General features: G+C 43.7%; 1 protein-coding gene across 2 annotated transcripts in view; it reads left to right on the top strand.

Moving 5' to 3' along the window:
* The first annotated feature begins 814 nt into the window (after window positions 1–814).
* The window catches only part of MUC13 (mucin 13, cell surface associated), a 29,859-nt gene continuing 10,357 nt past the window's right edge, over window positions 815–20,316 (top strand). Inside the window, exons 1-7 of one of the 2 annotated variants that reach the window (XM_025914054.2) lie at window positions 815–949; window positions 5,919–6,133; window positions 8,040–8,531; window positions 12,590–12,712; window positions 14,096–14,202; window positions 17,877–17,932; window positions 19,645–19,808. In XM_025914054.2, coding sequence (XP_025769839.2) covers window positions 5,989–6,133; window positions 8,040–8,531; window positions 12,590–12,712; window positions 14,096–14,202; window positions 17,877–17,932; window positions 19,645–19,808 — 1,087 coding nt within the window. In that variant the 5' untranslated portion in view covers window positions 815–949; window positions 5,919–5,988. Of the gene's footprint in view, window positions 950–5,918; window positions 6,134–8,039; window positions 8,532–12,115; window positions 12,423–12,589; window positions 12,713–14,095; window positions 14,203–17,876; window positions 17,933–19,644; window positions 19,809–20,316 lie in introns of those variants that run through there. The other variant, XM_086675181.1, reaches the window with a different exon arrangement.

Below are 20,316 nucleotides of genomic sequence, written 5' to 3' on the forward strand. Positions count from 1 at the left end.
ACCCAGACGCCCCACAACACCTATTTCACCCATCCTCCCATCCGCCTCCTCTCTGGTAACCATCAGTTTGTTCTCTATAGTTAAGAGTCTGTTTTGGTATTTGTCTCTTTTTTAATTTGTTTGTTTCTCAAATTCCACATATTAATGAAATCATATTGCATTTGTCTTTCTCTGGCTTATTTCACTTAGCATTATACCCTCTAGATACATCCATGTTGTTGCAAATGGCAAGATCTCATCCTTTTTTGTGGCTGAGTAATATTCCATTGCATATCTATACCATATCTTCTTTATCCATCTATCAATGGGCCCTTGGGTCTATGTTGCTTCCATAATTTGGCTATTGTAAAGAATGCTGCAATAAACATAGGGGTGCAAATATCTTTTCAAATTAGTGTTTTTATTTTCTTTAGGTAAATACCCAGCAGTGGAATTACTGAATCAGACGGTAATTCTATTTTTAATTTTCGATTTCCTCTTTGATTTCTTGGTTGACCTATTCATTGTTTAGTAGCATTTTACTTACCCTCTGCACATTTGTGTTCTTTGCACATTTTTTCTTGTGATTGACTTCTAGTTTCATGCCACTGTGGTCAGAAAGATGCATGATCTGGTATTAATCTTTTTTAATTTATTGACAGTTGTTTTGTGGCCTGCGAGTTTGGCTGCTGGGACCGCAGGTGCACCAGAGCGTGTGGTTGTCTTCCCCTCTCTGGGGCAGGAGCGCCTTGGAGAGACTCCCGCTGCGCTGCCGAGTGGGACAAGCTGGATGGGGTGGTTCTGCAGGAGAACGTGGGTGGGGCGCACGGTGCTAGGTATTGGAGAGCCTGGTGGAGAGTGTTCCTGCTGGTTCTGAAAGTGTCCTGATATCTCGGCTGGGTGGTGGAGAGGGGGGAGGTGTGTGCCAGCCCTTCTGTTCTTGGACAAGCCTTCCAGCGCACATTCTGAGGTTAGTAAATAAATCTTCACATATACCCCAGGTGCTTTTCAAACAGCTGCTTCTATGCTGTTTCTCAGTGGGGTTGTTATGCGGGCTCTTTAAGGGTGGGGTGTCAGTTTCCTCCTGCCTTCCAGCTCTCCCAGAGTTAAGTCCGGATGGTTTTTAAAGTACCCAGAGTTAAGCCCTGATTATTGTAAAAACTCAAAAAGTTAAGCCTCACTGGTTTTCGAAGCCAGATGTTATGAGAACCTGTCTTCCCAATGCAGGTCACCCATGCCTAGGGTGGTGTCTGATCCTCTCTCAGTGCTAACTTCTCTGGCTTGTGGTATCTTTCCTGTTTGTGGTTAGTCCTGCTGGGGGGTGTTGGTTCTCAGCCATGTCTCTGCCCCTCCTACCCGTTTTGATGCGGCCTCCTCTCTACACTTATCTGTGGAAAGTCTGTTCTGCCAGTCGTCAGGTTGTTTTCAGAGTTCCTTGCACTAATCTGCCTGGTGTCTCAGTGTGTCTATTGGAATAGATGATAGGATCTAGTAGGATCCTTTTACTCCTCCATCCTCCCAGAAGTTGTCCATTTTTTTTTAATGTTTATTTAGTTTTGAGAGAGAGAGAAAGACAGAGTGCAAGTGGGGAGGGGCAGAGAGAGAGGGAGACACAGAATCCGAAGCAGGCTCCAAGCTCTGAGCTGTCAGCACAGAGCCCCAAGTGGGGCTCGAACTCACGGACCGTGAGATCATGACCTGAGCAAAGTCGGACACTTAACTGACTCAGCCACCCAGGTGCCCCAGAAGTTGTCCATTTTTAAAGGTCTGTAATACATGTTGCAATTTCTGTAATGGCATGTTGGTCACACACCATTGCCAACAGCAGATCTTATCATTCTTTCAATCTTTCAATCTTCAAGATCTATCAATCTTTCAATCTTTCAAAATAGGCCCACAGCCATAGTATCTAATTGGTTCCTGGTGCTGAGCAACCTCTCAGGTAATTGCTTGTGAACATGTGCTGATGTTTTATTTCAAATTTGTCATAAAGAAAACAGTTCCTTAGAAAGCCAAATCAAAAATTCCTTCTTAGAAGAGATATTTCATAGGTAACTTGAACAACAATTCAAAAGAATGTCTGGTTAAAGATTATGGAGTGAGTTGAGTTCAAGCCTTGAATGTCAAATGAAATGTTATGGCCCTCCCCCTCCCCAGACTGACAGCCAGCTGGGGGGTGTAGGAGCCAAATTCCCAAGAATAGGCACTTATCTGATTAAATTCCATTCAAAAATAACTCAGAGTTCAGCTTTAAATGAGGCTTAGTTTAGTTCTCTTTTCCTAGTGCAAAGTGACACTTTTCATGGTGTTGATATTTGGTATTTCTTTTATTAATATTTTAGCTAACTTACTTTGTTTGCTTCCCCACCCCCACTTTTCTTCAACTCACCCAAGGATGTGTCCCAGCATGGTGTCCTCTGAATGTCAAGCAGTTTTGTCCCACCCTCGGGATTCTTGACAAACCACATGCCGTCTTTACTCTTTCCTCTAGAATATCGTTTGGAAATTGACTTAAGACCTAAATGAATTTACTTTTAAAATAAACTTTACATCATCACCTTAAATAAAAAACTAGTTTCCTTTCTCATAAATCGAAAGTCATCATAAAATAAACACAACAAAAATTAAGTGTTAGTGGGTTCTAGGTGCATATCTCTGCCAAAGGCTCTGTGCCTGGGGCTGCTCTGTCTTCCTTGTAAAGGAAATATGCAAGTATCAGAACACAGATACATTGGCAGTCAGCGTGATTTTCTCCCTGTGTAATCAGAGTGTCTGAAATGCGTTTGAAAAGGCAATTACTTTCCTCCTCCAAGTAAATCAATGTTTTCTAACAGTGACCACAGACCACTTAAAATCAACTTTGTGCCACGGGCACAGTGATTGTCACACCTGAGCACACAGCAAAATTACCCGGACTCTTGTTAAAACACAGATGGCTGATGCAGTAAGTCTGGGCTGGGGATTGAAATGTGCATTTCTAAAAAGTTCCCGAGTTGTGGGCATGCTGCTGGTGCGGGCAACACTTTGAGGGCCACTGCCCTCATTGCTCGTTGCGTTGTCTCCCATTTTAGGAGCAACTGGACTGGGGACGCTGGCAGGTGCAAACCAGAAACCACTGCGATCCCTAAACAGGTGCTAATGTACTCCCCTCTGTTGTTGGCAATTTTCCTCTCCAAGAGCAACGAGTCCAGGCCCAGTGCTAGCACCCTAACAGCAGCGTTATAATCTCTTGAACCACTCACCCCTCCAGGAGGAAATCTGAATTACAGTTGGTGGAGGCGATAGGGACCTTCCTCCCCTACATGGAATCTCCCGTCATCCCATTCGGGGAGCTGGGTGTGTGAAAGGTGAAGCTGCTTCCTGGGGAAAGCCCCTCCATATAACTTCGCTAAGAGCTTAATTCCAGAAGATAGATAATGGAATCGTGATGTCAGAGAAGTGTGGCCTGATGCCACAGGGAGTGTAAGTTTTAGTCTAAGTGCAACAACAGGAAGGTTCTTGGTGGTCTCATCTAAAGGAGCCCCTCTCCCCACCTGACTACAGGCCCCTAGTTCATTTTGCATGACCATCCTCACAATGTGAACTTCCGTGGTCTCTTTGTTGGTTTGGTTGTCTGTTGCTCCTCTTCCATGAGAGCCTCCCTGCTTTGTTCACTCCTCTGTCCCCAGCATCCAGAGCAGCTGGCACAAAGCGGGTGCTTCCTAAATATTTATGGAATAAAGGAAAGGATGGCCGAATGCCATTCAGTCTGTTCTAGATTCAGGGAGCAAGGAATGCAAAGTAAATGAGATATAGTCATGGGTCTTCAGACTCACAGATATTTGGATAACTTATTTTCCAAAAGTTGGTTGCCATTATCAAATTATTCATAAAAAGAGAAAATAAAATTCATAAAGAAATGTGAGGGAAATGCCCTTCACTCATTTTACAGATATGCTACTAGCAAAACAAAATAACATTTTACATCTTTAAAAATGTTTGCAGTCAATTCAGGTGAGGGTGCAGATACTTTAATAAGCTTACAAAGGCTATATTCCCTTCAAAAGGAAATGCGGCAACAGATATCAGGAGCCATAGAAAATGGTTTTTTGACTGAGACATGACATAAAAAATTACCCACTTCCTGAGAAATTCACTTCTGGGACTTTATCCTAAGGAAAGACTTCCAAATGAATGGAAAATTATACGTACAAACTATTAATACACACACGACACGAATGAATCTCAAAATAATTATCCTGAGTAAAAGAAGCCGGACCAAAAAATAAAAGCCCCCAGACCCAGTACATCTGTTTGATTCCATTTCTATAAAATTCTAGGAAATGCAAATTAATCTATAGTGACAGAAAACAGAGGAGTGGTTACCTCAGACTGGGGGTGTGGGGAAGGATGGGCACAAAACTTTTGGGGATTGTGAGAATGTTTGGTATCTTGATCACGATCATCGTTTCATGGGTATAAGCCCATATCAAAACATTAAATATGTGCATTCATATTACATAAATTATACCTCAGTAAAGTTGTAAAAGAAAAGAAAAAGAAAGGGCTGATAGACACAGTAATCTGGATGAATTGTGAAATCATTGTACTAAGGGGGAAAACCAGACATAGAATAAGTAATACATGCTGTATGACTCCATTTATATACAATTCTAGAAAAAGCAAACTAATCTCTAGTGACAAAAGCAGGTCAGTGGTTGCCTGGGGTGGGGGGTGGAGAGAGGAACACACTGCCAAGGGGCAAGAGGAAACTTTGGGGCGCGATAGAAATGTTCCATGTCGTGATTATAACGGTGGTTTCACACGTAGACACATCTATCAAAACTCACCAAAATTTACCCTTTAAATGGATTCGCTTATTGATGTAAATTAGACCTAACTCAATAAAGTGAATTTAAAAAGAAAACAGAAGAGACGAAAAAGAGGCCTTAGTTTAACTTCTGGTGCCAGGAATGCTTCAAGCCGAGAATAACAGCACAGGCGTTTTGCCTGGGAAAAATATTTAAATGGGCCTCTCAGCTATATAAGAGCAAACCCGAAATTCTATTCCTGAGTGGAGACCTTGGGGACAACAAGGAATTAGCCTTCTGTGTAATAACAAAAAATTTTGTCTTCACTAAGGTCAGAGGTAAAACTGCCTAATATTCACAAGGAGCGACTGTTTTCACCCCTCTGTCCGGGGCTAGACCCAGGGGGAATTGGGGTTCTGAGCTGTAGGGAGGGAGGCCTGAGTTAAGAAGACCCTACTCTAAGTGATGGGCTGGTTCCTGAAATGTAGTGAGAAGTCAGGGGCTCGGGGGTTCTGGGACAAGAGGTGAGTAGAGAAGCTGGGAGAGGGAGGCCAGGACAGCGAACGAACAACCAGGAGTGAAGAGATACGGTCATCCATTTTAAGTTTTCCCCCTTTCTGTACTGTATTTCCCCTCCCTGAGCTGTCACCCACAAGCCTTCGGTAAAGTTAGGCTAAATGCTACAGTTCAATATTAACTGTGTTTGCAGGTATTTATGGGGCGCAGCGTCCAGGTAAAGTGATCTGTGGAGAGCCATGGAAGCCTGGAGATAGGATTACAAAGTTGCTAGAAGTGACCATCAGGGAGGCCCCTGAAAAGCTAAACAGCAAACGGTTTGGGGAAAACATGGAAGAGCCCCTCAGGGATTCTTGGAACTACCGTCTCCATGCTCATATGGCAGGAAGTGGAGCACAGATACTACATGGCGGTGTTCGGTGTTCGAAGGAATGGTGACCTCCTGAAGAGTGGTAGCCCGGGGACATTTGGGATGTTTAACGACTCACCCCCCGCCCCCTCCCCCCACACACCTCGCAACCTCCCAAGGAGGTGTGGGCTGTTTTGAGCTATTTTGAACTATAATACTTTGGATAGAATATTTTGGACAGAAAAATACTCTCTAAGTCCAGGTTACCTCTTTTATCTCAAAAGCTCGGAAGAGACCTATGGTATATGACCAAACCCCAAGGAGTAATTGCCTCTGGCTGATTGACGTCAGTTAATGACTGGACTTTGTACCCAAAAGAGGGTTAAAACCGAAGACTGTTGGAGGGAAGTCATTTCCTCCTTGGATTGCCTGGCAAGAACATCTAAAATGAAAGCCTTTCGTCACCTCGCTCTTCTCATCCTCCTTTTTGGAGCCTCAGGTAAGGACCATTTTGCAATTTTTATTCTTTTAATCATGTTTGCTGTCTCTGAGATAGAACCAGCGGGCTTAAGCTACTAGCTCCAAGGTCCAACAAAGCAGACTATTTCATGGCTGAAGTTTCCTCTCCCATTCTGCTCAAAGACGTAGGGCATTTTAGTGCGATGAAGGAAGACAGAGCACAAGTAAAGGGGGTTCTGGGCTAAGGTGTGGGGTTCAGCAAGCCAGAGATTTGTCCTCCAGAGTTCCTCAGGCCAGATGAGAACAACTCAGTAGGTTCCGAGGGCCTGATGCCCTTCAGTAGCCTTTTCTTTGGCCCCCAAATGTCATTTGGACCCTAATGCAGTGCAGGGATCTGGTTTAATCCCTGATTCCAGCATCAGGAGTCTTTTGTCTCCTTCTACATGGGAATTACGGTTTATCTCTGGGCAAATCCCTAAACCCATCTGGGTATTGGCCGGCTCTTCTATCAAAGATGGATGCGCATATCCATCTCACAGTTACTCTCTGACTCAGGGTGAGCCCTTGTTAAATGAGCAGAGTAGCAGGGATAGGAGGAGCAGCAGTGAAGATGGCCAGCTGGTGGGGCACCCAGGCTGGCTCAGTCAGTGGAGCTCACCACTCTGTCTCAGGATTGAGCCCCGCATTGGGTGTAGAGATTACCTAAAAATACACTCTTAAAAAAAAAAAAAAAAAAAAGGTGGTCAGTTGGTGAACTATTTTCTTGCTCCTGGCCGAGCAATGGTTTATCTCTTCAACACTTAATGACTATTTAAGCCAGGCCCTGTTGAAGGTGGAGAGCCAGATTCTGCCATCCAGGGGCTCACAGCCTTGTGGGGGAATCAGTGGTCTTTCTATATCGGAGGGGTTAGGAATTGCTTCCTCACTTACACTTTTTTTTCTTTTTTTTTTTTTCTCACGAAACCTTCTAATATTTGTTTTTAAACTGGTTGTCAGTGTCAGCGTTCTTTGAGACAAGGGTTCTAAAAGAGTAATCACTGGGTCACTAAGAGTTTACTACTGTTCCATGTGTCCAGGGGTTTCTAAGAGTTGGAAAAAAGGCAACTCTGATGATCACCGTAGCCCTTAGGGCAAAAATCATCTCTACTCATCCTGCTCTTTAAAAAATTAATGTGTCTAAAATTATTAATGGGTAAACATCCCTAGGAAACAATTTTTGGAGAAAGTTTAATACACACGTAATGAGGTATTTTTATTTCATCTCTCTTTAAATAAACCCCCTCCCCTGCCCTCCCTAAAATGGGGACTATTGCCTTAAACTATAAAAAGACAAAAAAGACAAAGACTGCCACTTTCAGGTAGTAACAGCGCCACCTGCTGGCATTGTCAATTGTCCTCAGAAGACTACCAGAGAATATTAAACCTGGATTAATAGTCCAGCAACTACAGGCCTAAATGATGTTACTTCTTGGTCCTTGTCTTCATCCATATTAACTTTTTGTAATATAGTTCAGTAACATTTTTCCAGTTTCTTTCTCTTTAATTTTATCTATTGTGAGGGTTTTGTGTGTGTGTGACCGAAGTAGTCATGTATTTTCTTTACTTTTTTTTTAAAAGAGAGAGAGCGAGAGAGAGAGCGTGCATGAGTGGGGGAGAGGGGCAAAGAGAAACAGAGAGAATCTTAAGCAGGGCTCATGCTCTGTACGGAGCCCAATGCAGGGCTCGATCTCACAACCCTGGGATTGTGACCTGTAGCAAAATCAAAAGTTGGACTCTCGACCAACTGAGCCACCCAGGTGTCCCCATGTATATCGTTTTTAATGTAGTCAACTATATTTATTTTTCAAGAAAGAATGATTGGGTACTAATTAGTATTAAAGAATAAGTAACTGCCGTTATGTATCGAATGTTCTTTCTTCTGAAACTTGGTATCTTTGTTCCTCCAGCCATTGGGCAAAATACAACTCCTTCAAGTAGCGCTACCATGAATGACGTAGTTACTGCTGCCACAACACCTACCACAACACCTGCCACAACACCTACCACAACACCTGCCACAACACCTACCACAACAACTGCGACAACTGCCCCAACACCTACCACAACAACTGTCACAACTGCCACGAAAACTCCACCAACTTCCTCTGTGGCCTCTGTTTCTATATCGAGTTCAGTTACAGACGCCACTGTCACGTCTACAACAAGTAAATCAAGCACAGATGAAAACACAACAGCTGCACCTACCCCTGGCTGCGTTTCTTCTGGGAGCAATGAGCCAACCACAGTGGTTACTTCTCCAGAAACACAAACGACAGAGACGGACACTGGATCATCCCTCATCACAGTCCCCCAAAGTAATTCCTCAGAGGCTGTTCCTTCAGTGACTTCTGGCAATGTCACTTCGCCTGAGAGCAGCCCCCCAAACCCTGGTCCCCCAGGTAAGAGCGATTTCCTTAAAGACTGCTCCTTTGCAGAGTCCTAGCATTGGGGAGGATGGTAGGTAAGTGTGTTCTGTGGGGGGGAGGAAAGTGGGTATAGAGAGACCCAAGGTTTCCTTGAATATGAACCCCTGGAATTACAAACTCTGAGTCAAGGGGCACCTGGGTGGCTCAGTCGGTTAAGCATCCGACTTTGGCCACGTTCTCACGGTTTGTGAGTTCGAGCCCCACGTCAGGCTCTCTGCTGTCAGCACAGAGCCTGCTTCTGATTCTCTGCCCCCTCTCTCTCTGCCCCTCCCCCACTCTCTATCTCAAAAATGAGTAAATATTAAAAAATTAAAAAAAAAAAACCCTGAGTCACAAAGGCTAGTAGTCATGGCAGAGACCCTAAAAGATAACCCACGGTTTCATTCTGTTCTCCTTTGCCCTCCACCTATCCTACTTCAAGTTAGTTATGGACTTTTTTTTTTTAATTTTTTTTTTTTAATGTTTATTTATTTTTGAGACAGGGAGAGACACAGCATGAACAGGGGAGGGTCAGAGAGAGGGAGACACAGAATCTGAAACAGGCTCCAGGCTCTGAGCTGTCAGCACAGAGCCCGACGCGGGGCTAGAACTCACAGACCGCGAGATCATGACCTAAGCCGAAGTCGGCCGCTTAACCGACTGAGCCACCCAGGCGCCCCAGTTATGGAATATTTTTATGGACTTGGGCATCATGAAAGCTACTTTTCTAGCTTCCATCTCCCTAGGAGATTTTAAGAAATAGTTTCAGCTTCTCTGAGAAGGCAAGGTCCAAATAAGCACTGTCTCTCCAGCCCCACTGGTCTGTCTCCCTGATCTATGCAAGGAAGGAGTCAGTGCTATCCTGACTCAATGTTAGGGGAAAGTATGACATTGCAATGGTGGCTGTTCACAGTTTGGAGTTTGAGTTAATTCACGGAATGTGAGTCTGAGGAATAAAAAGCCAAACAACGGAAGTGCTCAAATGGTCCTAGACATGGGGCCATTGTCCAAAGGACAGATGTTTCAGGAATACTGTCCTGAAGAGTTGGCAGTTGACCTCAAGTCAAAATTATTGAAACAGAAACCACTTGCCTCATTTCCCAAAGTTTGGTCTTATTAGAATAAGGGTCAGCGAACTTTATCAGCAAAAGCCAGCTAGTAAATATTTTCGGTTTTGTGGGCCACAATAGGGTTTCTGTTGCAGCTACTCCAGCCTGCCATTTTAACACGAAAGCGGTCACAGTCCATACACAAATGAACGAGCCTGGCTAAACACCAGTAAAACTTTATTTACAAAAACTGAAGACGGGCCAGATCTGTCTCATGAGTCATAGTTTACCAACCGCTGGTCTAAAAGAATCCTCAAACCTAGGCTTGAAGGGTCCAGATAGATCTAAGAACTGGCTGGTTAAGCAAGGGGAGACAGAACCTGTATCTAAGACCTGGGTCCCGGTCTGCCTTCATGTTTGGAGGGACCACTCTGAAGACTAGGCCACCTGGGTCACAGCTGCACAATCGGCTCTACTGAAGTCAGGAAAGGGAACTTTTCTAAGCAATTTCTGCGTCCCCGGACATTCCCTCAGAGTAAAACCCCTCCACTAGCTACCTGGGGAGGGGGCAAGTCACTTCTCTCCTGGCTTCAACTTACCCAGCTGTAATAAGGTGTGACTGAACCAAATAGCCATCAAAATCCCTTCTGGCTGCAACATCCTGTGACTTTATTCCTGTCGCACAGAACAGGCTGACAAGTCTGTCCTTTATTGCCGGAGGGAAAGCATTCCAGGACTTGTCTGCCTGGTGTATCCTGAGTGGGCTTGTGCTCAGTTCCTTCCCTAGGATTTTCCAAATCATCCTTGCAATGTGGGGATTTTTGAAAACACCTTTTATTTTACTTAGAATATTAGTTCATACCAAGGTGCCTGAGTAGCTCAGTCAGTTAAGCATCTGACTTTGGCTCAGGTCGTGATCTCCCGGTTTGTGGGTTTGAGCCCCGCGTCGGGCTCTGTGCTGACAGTGCAGAGCCTGCTTGGGGTTTTCTGTCCCCTTTTCCCTCTGCCCCTTCCTCACTTGTACTCTTTCTCTCAAAAATAAATAAACATTAAAAAAAAAAAAAAGATTCCTTCATGTCTTTTCAGGGCTTCAAAGCTCCTTTCTTTTTAACTCTGAATAATATTGCACTGCCTGAATGCAGCACAGTTTTATCCATTCACCTACTGAAGAATATCTTGGTTGCTTCCAAATTTTGGCAATTATGAATAAAGCTGCCATAAATATGCCTGTGCAGGTTTTTGAGTGGGCATGTTTTCAACTCCTTTGGGTAAATACCAAGGAGTGTGCTTGCTGGATTATATGGTATGTTCAGTTTTGTAAGAAACTACCAAACTGTCTTCCAAAGAAGCTATACCATCTTGCTTTCCCACCAATGAGAGTTCCCATTGCTCCAAATCCTCATCAGCGCTATCTATCTATCTATCTATTTTGAGAGAGAGGAGAGAGTGTGCAAGCAGCGGAGGGGCAGAGAGAGAGAGGAGAGAGAGAATCCTAAGCAGGCTTCGTGCTGTCAGTGCAGAGCCTGATGTGGGGGCTCGATCTCACAAACCGAGATCATGACCTGAGCCCAAATCTAGAGTTGGACACTTAACTTACTGAGCCACCCAGGCGCCCCTAATTTCTATTTTTTTAAATAAAAGTAGGGGTGCCTGGGTGGCTCAGTTGGTTGAGCATCCGACTTCTGCTCAGGTCATGATCTCTCGGTTCCTGGGTTTGAGCCCCACATCAGGCTCTGTGTTGACAGCTCAGAGCCTGGAGCCTGCTTCGGATTCTGTGTCTCCCCCTCTCTCTGCCCCTACCCCGCTCATGCTCTGTCTCTCTCTCAAAAATACATAAACATTAAAAAAAAATTTTTTTAAGAAATGAATTAGGCCCAAAGTTATGGAAGAAAAGAAGCTTAAACAGGGCAAAAGTATATTCAGTAAAAACTAAATCTCCTTCCTATCCTAAGCTCCTAGGACCCAGACCCCAGTTTCCTTCCTCAGAGGCAACTTCTGTGGCCAGCTTCTCATATCTTTCTCCAGAGGAATTTGTGCAAATACGAGCATACACATTTGTGTGTTTGTGCATGTTCCTCTCTTTTTATCACAAAAGAGAGCATGTTGTACACATTGCACCTTATATATAGCTTTTTTTAAAAAATCAACAATTTCTACCTATAAGTTCGTAAGAATATTAACACCTTTTGATCAGTCACTTGACTATTTCTGAAATCAAAGCTCAGAATCATTTTATTCGACAGAGGTGGAGAAAATGGCCAGCCAATTTGGCCTCTGACCTAACTCCACTCCCCGATCCCACCACTTCTCCAGAGAGAGGAAGAGGCTGTACCCTGCCTGGTCTGGGAGCACCACCCAATGGTGTGGACACCATTGCAATATAATTCTCACCAACTATTCAAGTCATCCACTCAGAAAGCCAGGGGAGAGAGTGTGCCATCATCACTTCCTCTGAGAATTTTCACTGAGTTAATCTGCAGGGGCCCCTTCCTGTCCCTTTTCCTTTCTTCATGCACCTGTGTGCTATGTTAGTTAACTCAAATAGAACACCTAGTTTCTTGGGGGGGTGCTTCTTGCCTCTACCTCCCTATAAGACAGTTATTCATACTTCCCTAGAAAATAGGATTCTCTCTCTCAAATGGTGTTAAGGAGCCCTACCTAGTGTCAGAGGCACAGACATCAAGGTTCTGAAGGATCCTTGCAATCCAAAGATTCCAACGATGGAATTAGAAGACTGCTGTCTCTATAAGTACACTCTTTCTTGCCCACCGGTCCCTGCCCTTTACCGTTGACAAGCCTCTGGCTCCAGAATTTCAGCAACAAACTCCCTCAAGACGTAAGGGAATATGTATTTGCTTCTAGCTCTTCTAAGGGTGTGCTGTAGACTAACAAAACCAAGGAATGGAAAGTGCCCAGAGGGAGGCAAGAAGATTTTGAAGTATGTTTCTGGGTGTAATTTGTTGTCATTCTGTGGATTTTTAATCTCTTTCTCTTCCATCTCAGATCTCAGCAGTCCTTGCCACGGAACTCCCTGTAAAGGCGATTCTTCATGTGTTAGCCTGAATGATACCTATTTTTGCCTGTGTTCGTTAGGATATTACTATAACTCTTCCACATGCAAAGAAGGTGAGTTACAAGGGATGAACTGGGCAGAGCTGCATTTCAGACCTAAAGTGGAATGGGAAATGTAAAATAATGTCAAAAGAGCCTCCAGAATAGTAGAGGTAGAGGATGATTTATAGGTAACAAAGGCCTGCTGAGTAGAGAAAAAGCTCCTGCTTTTATTTCAGTGGAAACTAGAGGGATGGGAGATGGACCAAATCAGAGGTGTGCGTGAGCTTGTCCTAAAGGTCTGGGAGTGGATGTGTCCCTTCACTGTACTGGTTAAAGGGAACGGTGCCATAAGGACAAAATGATGAGTGTTGCAGCCCCTGGAAAATTCTGACAACTGCATAAATACAAAGTCGTGCTGTTACATGGGGACACCGATTCAGGATAAGGTGCCATACTTAAGACAAACCTGAGAGCCTACTCTCTGACCTCAAGTCAGTTCTCTGTCACAGAATTTGCTTGCTCCCAACAGAAAGCTCCATTTTTAGAGACTTAAGAACCTCTTGGCTCCTGAAATGGACTTTAGGAGCAAATCAATACACCTCTGGCATAACCCTTTTTTGGTTAGTTCAGCTGGGTGCTCTGCAGGTCCAAGACTGTTTCCTGAGTTAGAAATTGTTCTCTGTTTCATGAATGAAAAATATCTCCCCCTGCCAGAGCAGACCAATTATGCAGGAAATGAATGTACCGTGTTGGCCACAGGGATTAGAGATACCCCAAAAGCCAAACGGACGTTCATATTTCAGCACTAATAATCTCATTTCTGGGCATCCACTCTAAGTACGGACCCCAAATATAGAAAGGTTTGTGCATAAAGATGTTTGCTGCAAATTTTATTTTTCTTTTTAAATAGTCGGTAGCATTAAAACAAATAAAGACTATTAATGAAGATAATGTATATTTCATAGAGTATTTTGCAGTCTTTAAAAATAATAGTTATCAGAAAAAAACCAATAGTTATGGGGGGCGCCTGGTTGGCTCAGTTGGGAGAGCATGCAACTCTTGATCTCAGGGTCACGAGTTCAAGTCCCATATTGGGCGTGGAGCCTACTTTAATAAATAAGCATACGAGTAAATGAAATAGTTATGAAGACTAGGTAATTATTTGGAAAAGTGCTTATTATGTGACAATAGGTAAAGAAGACTCACAATGTAAACATGGAATTGTAACGATGCAAACTATGCACAGAAAACAAAAGCTGGGCGAACTGTACCAAAGCAAAAATGGTTGCGTTAGGCTGGGTGAGATTTGGGGCAACATTTTTGGTACTCCCAGACTTCCCATAATAATCATCATATAATGTTTAGAATTTTAGAGAATAATCTATGTTTTAAACACAATAGAAATTAACCCTTTTTATGTTAAATATTACAAAAAAGATTCTGCTTAAATTTCAGGAAAGCTATTCCCTGGAACAATTACAGTAAAAGTATCAGAAACGTCTGGTTTGGAAGATAAAAATTCTATGGCCTATCAAAAATTACATACTAAAGTTACTGAATTTGTAAGTATTTTCCTACCTTTCTTCCTGCATAAGTGTCCTTTATTCTAACAATGACTTACGGATGTAGGACTGGTATTCAGTCCGTACACACTGGTGCAGCTGTATTAGTCCGTGAAATAGTGAAATGCACCCTTACTGGTTGGTAAATAGCAACTGTCCTGAGCCCCTGGCACCTGGTTGCCCGGGCTCCTCCGCTAGGACGCTTAGGCCTCCCCATGATCCTGCACCTAGATGACTAACACTAAGCACGGCAGAGGGCCCTTCGAGGCTTGTTCCAACGATGCCATCCATACTCTTTGATACAGAAGCTATGAGAATATTTTTAAATGGAGGGGTGTCTGGGTGGCTCAGTCAGTTAAGCGGCAGACTTCGCCTCGGGTCATGGTCTCAAAATTCGTGAGTTCCAGCCCCACGTCGGGCTCTCTGCTTTCAGTCCAAAGACTGTTTCAGATCCTCTGTCTCCTTTTCTCTCTGCCCCTCCCCCACTTGCATCCTCTCTCTCTCTCCCAAAAATAAACATTAAGAGAAAAGAATATTTTAAAATGGACACATAAATATAATGATGTTTTAAAATATTTTCGTAGGAAAAAAAATAAAAAATAAAATATTTTCGTAGGATTGAAGAGAAAAAAATCAAGGTTTCTTTTTTTCCTTTCTACCTTCAAATCTGCTTATACTTCTATCCTAGTCGGGCTTTTTTTTAATGCCTGGAAAAGGAACTCTGTTCAGATTAGTATCTGTTACTTTTTCTCCCCCCACTGTCGAAAATGTCAAAATGAACCTTAGCTTCATTTCATTTTGATGATTGTGAGTGAATGTGCCAGCATGAAAAGGGGTGGAAATCTCCATTCTGGATCTATGTTAGACCAGTGTTTCTGAAAGTTTAGTTTTAAAGAAACAAAAAAAAAAAAAACAAGGAGCCAGTAAATATGTCTTAGAACCCTAGGTGGGGCAACACTTTTAAAAGCTAAAAAGACATGGAAGACCATACCTTTCAATTCTGAATTATTTCATCACAGAAGAGTTTTGCTAGTAGAACGGTAAAACATAAAACATTATTGTCCAGATGATTTACAGATTGTACGGAGACAGCTAGTGCTCACGACCAAACAGCCGGTGCCTGGCACTGCGAGGGTGAAACCTGACTGCAGCCTCCTGGCCTTGGCCTTGCACATACCGCCTGTGCACGACGGGCCAGCTGGCCATGACCTATCGTCTTATCCTAGATCTACATTCCAGTTCTCCCACTTGGATGATTTTCTGGTGCATTGAGGACAGCAACATCCATGTGTTCCTATTTCCAGAGAACCCCTCTACTATCTCAAGTCGCATTACTGAGCAGTGGCCCCTGTGGCCACCACGTTCCCCAAACTTGCTTTGGGTATGAGTGTCCACAAGCGCCCTCCTGGTACAGGCCTATGCCCTGGTCTTCAGAGACCGATTTTGAGACTTGGTCTCAGTCAGGTCTTGATGGTTTCAGAGGGACCATGAAGGGGAGAGAGCATTCTTATAATTTTCAGGAAGTTTTTTTTCTGAAGAGGATATGCCAGAACTCATTTGCGGTTCTTACAGACAAGAAAAGAGAGATAATTGACTTTCTTCAAGGTCCTCTTAGCAGACTTTGTAGCCAGGGCAGTCCCAGCTCAGGCCCCAAGATGTCTCCCAGGGCCCATTTTCTATCCAGCTGGATCCAGATGGACAGTCTGCAAAGGGATGTGGAGTTTCCCTGTTGCATACGTGCCTGGAATTTTATGTGTAATGTTTCTAATTCCCAAAACAACCTAATGGGGAAGGTGGTACAATGGTGCTATTTTGCTGATGAGGCTGTTAAGGATCAGGAAGGTTAATTAACTGACTGAAGGTCACCCAGCTGATGAGTGAGGAGGTAGGGACTTGAACTCAGACCTGCCTGACCACAAAACTGCTTCTTCTCCTTCTCACCTGCTTGCTGTGTCATGCAGTAGAGGGCCAGCAGGCCTGTTTGGGTAGCTACTGCCTTCTTGTCCAGACTTACAGCCCTTCAGTTTGATATGTGTATGTCCGGACAGCCTCAAAGGGTGACCTGGAAGATTTGAAAAAAACAAAAACAAAAAAACAGAGACACTTTCTCCTATGCCAGATGCTAATTTTGTAATCTCTTCTATAGGCATAAGAAAATTAAGTGGGCAATGGTGAGTAGGGGAATGAGAGGGCCCTCGGAAGATGACCAATGAACTTGTTGCTAAGTGAACTCCCAGGCCCCTGATGGTTTACATAAATGCCAGCTATTCCTCGTATTTAAAAGAACTAAAAGGCATATGGATGTATTCTGGATGTAAGGCTACCCAGACTCACTAGAGCATCAGATTTGTTTGAATTTGACTAGAATAAAAGAGAAATGATTTAACATCTTTTTAAATGACATTGGTTACCAGGATCTTTTAAAGCATTGGGTCACCATGAGGAGAAAAATAGTAAAAAAGTCATTGGATTATAAAAAGGTTGCACCAACCCAGTGGAACACTCATATAATAAAATATGGAGACTGGGGCCCACAGGAGGGAAGACATGTTCAAGGTCATGTCTTTCACATTTAATTTATTCAGTCATCAGTCAGCCAGTGTTTGTTGAACATTTCCTGGGGATTGACCTGTGTTGAGTGCTATGGGGTGGGGGCGGGGGAGGTTATGAGAAAGAGAAAACTTACATTCTTATTGGGACCCTCTCACACCCCCCTCCACTTCACCCCTGCCTGAGGTCCCACAGCCCCTCCACTTCACCCCTGCCTGAGGTCCCATGACACAATTCTGCCTAGTGACATGTACTTGTGCTGGAGCCCCTTCCAGCTCACAAAGTCATGTATCAATTCCATCTCATTTTATACCAATAATAGCCCTGTTGGTAGGAATTACTGCTACAGCAAGGGTTCCCATGAGAAGAATGAGGTCCAAAGAAGTTCTACAAAAGCTGACACATGGAGAACTGTGACCTTAGGTGTTCTTCCCAGTCCAGCCTGCTCTTTTCTGAGCCACACTGCTTCTGAACATTAGTGTGTGGGCTCCTTCCCCCTCTCTGTGTCCCAGCACTGCCTCTGAAATGCTTTAAGGCTTGTCTGCTTTTGGAAGCCCTCTCTGGTTCTCTGCAACTGGAAGAGAGTTTTTCTGGATTTCTCTGGTAGATCGTATTGCTCCGTGGTGCTTACCTGTCTCAACTTCATGGTGTAGTCCCCTGTCCGATCTCAGGGCATAGCCTGCCGTCTTTGTAACCTCTGTGTCTGGCATCCTGCCTCAGCAAGGTGGGAAATTAAATAAGCGTTCCTTGGGTAGACTGATGAGTGTGTGAAGCAGGCTTTATAGATAAGTCTAACAAATATGCAAAACTTCACAGTGACTTTGAAAATACAAACTTAACAAGTTAGTCTCCTTAGTTTTAAAAGTATGATCATTGATTTGGCTGGGTGCTTTAGGTGTCTGTCTTTTTTCCTGGAGAACTCTGACTTTACATCAGAATCTTACTATTTTGGAACAAAAATTATCAAAATGTGTTAGAGCACATGCAAGGAGCAAACTGCTGTGATTAACCACGCATATTTACACCAAGGAGGTTAGAAATGTGTTTATGTGAACACCTAGATATAGTATCACATTTCCCCCCCTCTTCGTGGTTATTACTAAATTTGTTCTTCTCCTTCACAGTTTGTGAATGCATTTAACAGTTTTGATTATGGACAGACTATAATTCGTGAAGTAAGGTAAGTGGATCGATGGGGGACTTTGGAGGCAGGTAATATGCCACGTTGTTTTGTCACTAAATATACAGTGGTTCCATTTTTTCCCTTCGTTGTAATATCTTGCCTCCTGAATTGGAGGGTGTGCTAGTAGGTCCTTTGAGTGAATGAATTGTGGATAGCCTTTCCTTCCTAGCCCTACTGCAAAATTATTCTGTAGATTTCTGGTCATTTTTCACCTGATAAAGGACTTGTATCAAATACCCCTTTCTCACTGCCCCGTCTGTTCCATCGTCACCTCCAAATCCTATCATGAATTAATCACGGGAGGGAATTTTAAATTAGAATCTGAATCCCATTTTGCTTTTTGGACTCCCTTTTGCGGTGACCATTTGAGTTTGGATTTTCTCAATTGTTCTGAGGAATGAATATGGCTGTAAACATTTCCTAAGTAGGTTGGCTATGTTTTCAAGCTTCTGATATTTATTCAGAAGTCAAAATGGAGTCTAGAAGAAAAAAAGAACAGGAAAAATATAGCATGAATCTTAAAAAACACATAGCCAATGGTGCACCTGCGTGGCTCTGTCTGTTGAGTGTCTGACTCCTGACCTCAGCTCAGGTCTTGATGTGAGAGTTGTGAGTTCAAGCCCCATGTTGGGTCCTGTGCTTGGGTGTGAAGCCTGCTTAAAACACACACACACACACACACACACACACACACACACAGCCACAGGCTGGAGAGGGAAGGACTTTTTGAAAGTCCTTTCCCCCACCCCTCTCTTTTCGTGATTGTATCACTCGATTCCTCTTGGACAGTGGAAGAATTAGAATTAGACACAGAGGTTCTTGGGGCTCCAAACTGCAGCGCCCAGTGGAGAGAGACCATGCAATGTCTTGCTCACAGCAGGCACTCACAATCAGGGGATCTGATGTGGTGTTCTGTGCTCATGTTCCCTGTAGCCCCACCCTCCTTCGTTCAGTGTCTGAGCTGAATCTGCCTGCTGACCCCCCTGGCCCTCTGGGGAATGACCCAGACTCAGTGTGGTTGATTACTGCTCTCTCTGTGCAAGAGAGGAATGCACATTCACACCCTTCTGTCTCCCTTAAAGTATAAGTGAGGTTTGCCAGCTCAGCAAGAAACCTACTCTTTTTTTTAATTTGTTTTTTTAATGTTTATTTATTTTTGAGAGAGAGAGAGAGAGAGCGCGCGCGTGAGCGAGCATGGGAGAGAGGCAGAGAGAGTGAGACTGGACCCACAGTGGGTTCCATGCTGACAGCAGAGAGCCCGATGTGGGGCTCAAACTCAGGAATCAGGAGATCATGACCTGAGCCAAAGTCAGATGCTTAACCGACTGAGCCACACAGGTGCCCTAAGACCTACTCTTGATTTTCTACAGAAAGTGACAACTTACTATATCAGATGTTACTTGTTCTGGTTCTGGTTAGTTTCAGGCTTTTAGCACCTAAAACGGACTGTCCACAATTTTTCTCAATATCCTCCAATAGGGCATCGTTTTAGCCATAGATTTCCTCTGAGCGCACATGGAAGAGAGATAGAGCTCCAGGCCTGTAAATTGCTAGCATACTACAAAGCCAGGCCTTTATGTTTGGGCCCCAGTTGTGGATATAAGACAGCGGCTCAGGGCTGGAGCTGAGAGACTGGGGAGTCCAGGAGGTTTGAAAATCAATCTGTCAATTCTTCAGTTCATCAAGTGATGGATTCATTTCATTTTTAGCACCTCTCCTTCAGCAAGATCGGAAACACGTGCTGGTGAAAGGGATGTCTCTGTAGAAGTCGTAAACATTTTCACAAAAACTACAAAAGAAGATGAGGTGACCGTGTCTAAATCCATTCAGAAAGCAATTGAAAACAACAAGGATGGCATTACAGGATATATTAGTAAGTATTCAGTAGTTTTATTCGAAGTTTACCTAAAGACCTCCCTTTTTGAAAACATTTCCATTACATGTGAGAAGAGGGCAAGAAAAGCAGGAGAACTGAATCCACTGATGGGCCCAATGCCTGTTAATTAGTCATTCTTCTTCCCTCTCCTCCCTCACTGGCTCTACTTATCACTCTGACCACTTTGCTCCTCTCTTTGGAAGGCAGTCGTGAACAGATGGTCTCTGGACAGGAAAAGATAAAGAAAGGAGAAACAAGAAGGCTTTATACCAACTTGTAGCTTCCAAATGATCATAGAAAGCCTTCCTTACTCTGTTTCCCCTTTAGGCTGACACGCAAGCCCCTAGCACAGCTGGAACAATTCACTTTTGCTGTGTCACAAACCACCCCAACCTTAGCGGCCTGAAACAGCAACCATTTATTTGTTGTAAGGCCATAATTCCCCTGCTGGCCTCTCTCATCCTTCTTTTTGCTCCTGCTGAAACTTCTCCTTGAGTCTCTTAAA

Source organism: Puma concolor, chromosome C2 (assembly GCF_028749965.1).
Source record: "Puma concolor isolate L17-30 chromosome C2, mPumCon1.1.hap2, whole genome shotgun sequence".
NCBI classification, from domain to species: Eukaryota; Metazoa; Chordata; class Mammalia; order Carnivora; family Felidae; genus Puma; species Puma concolor.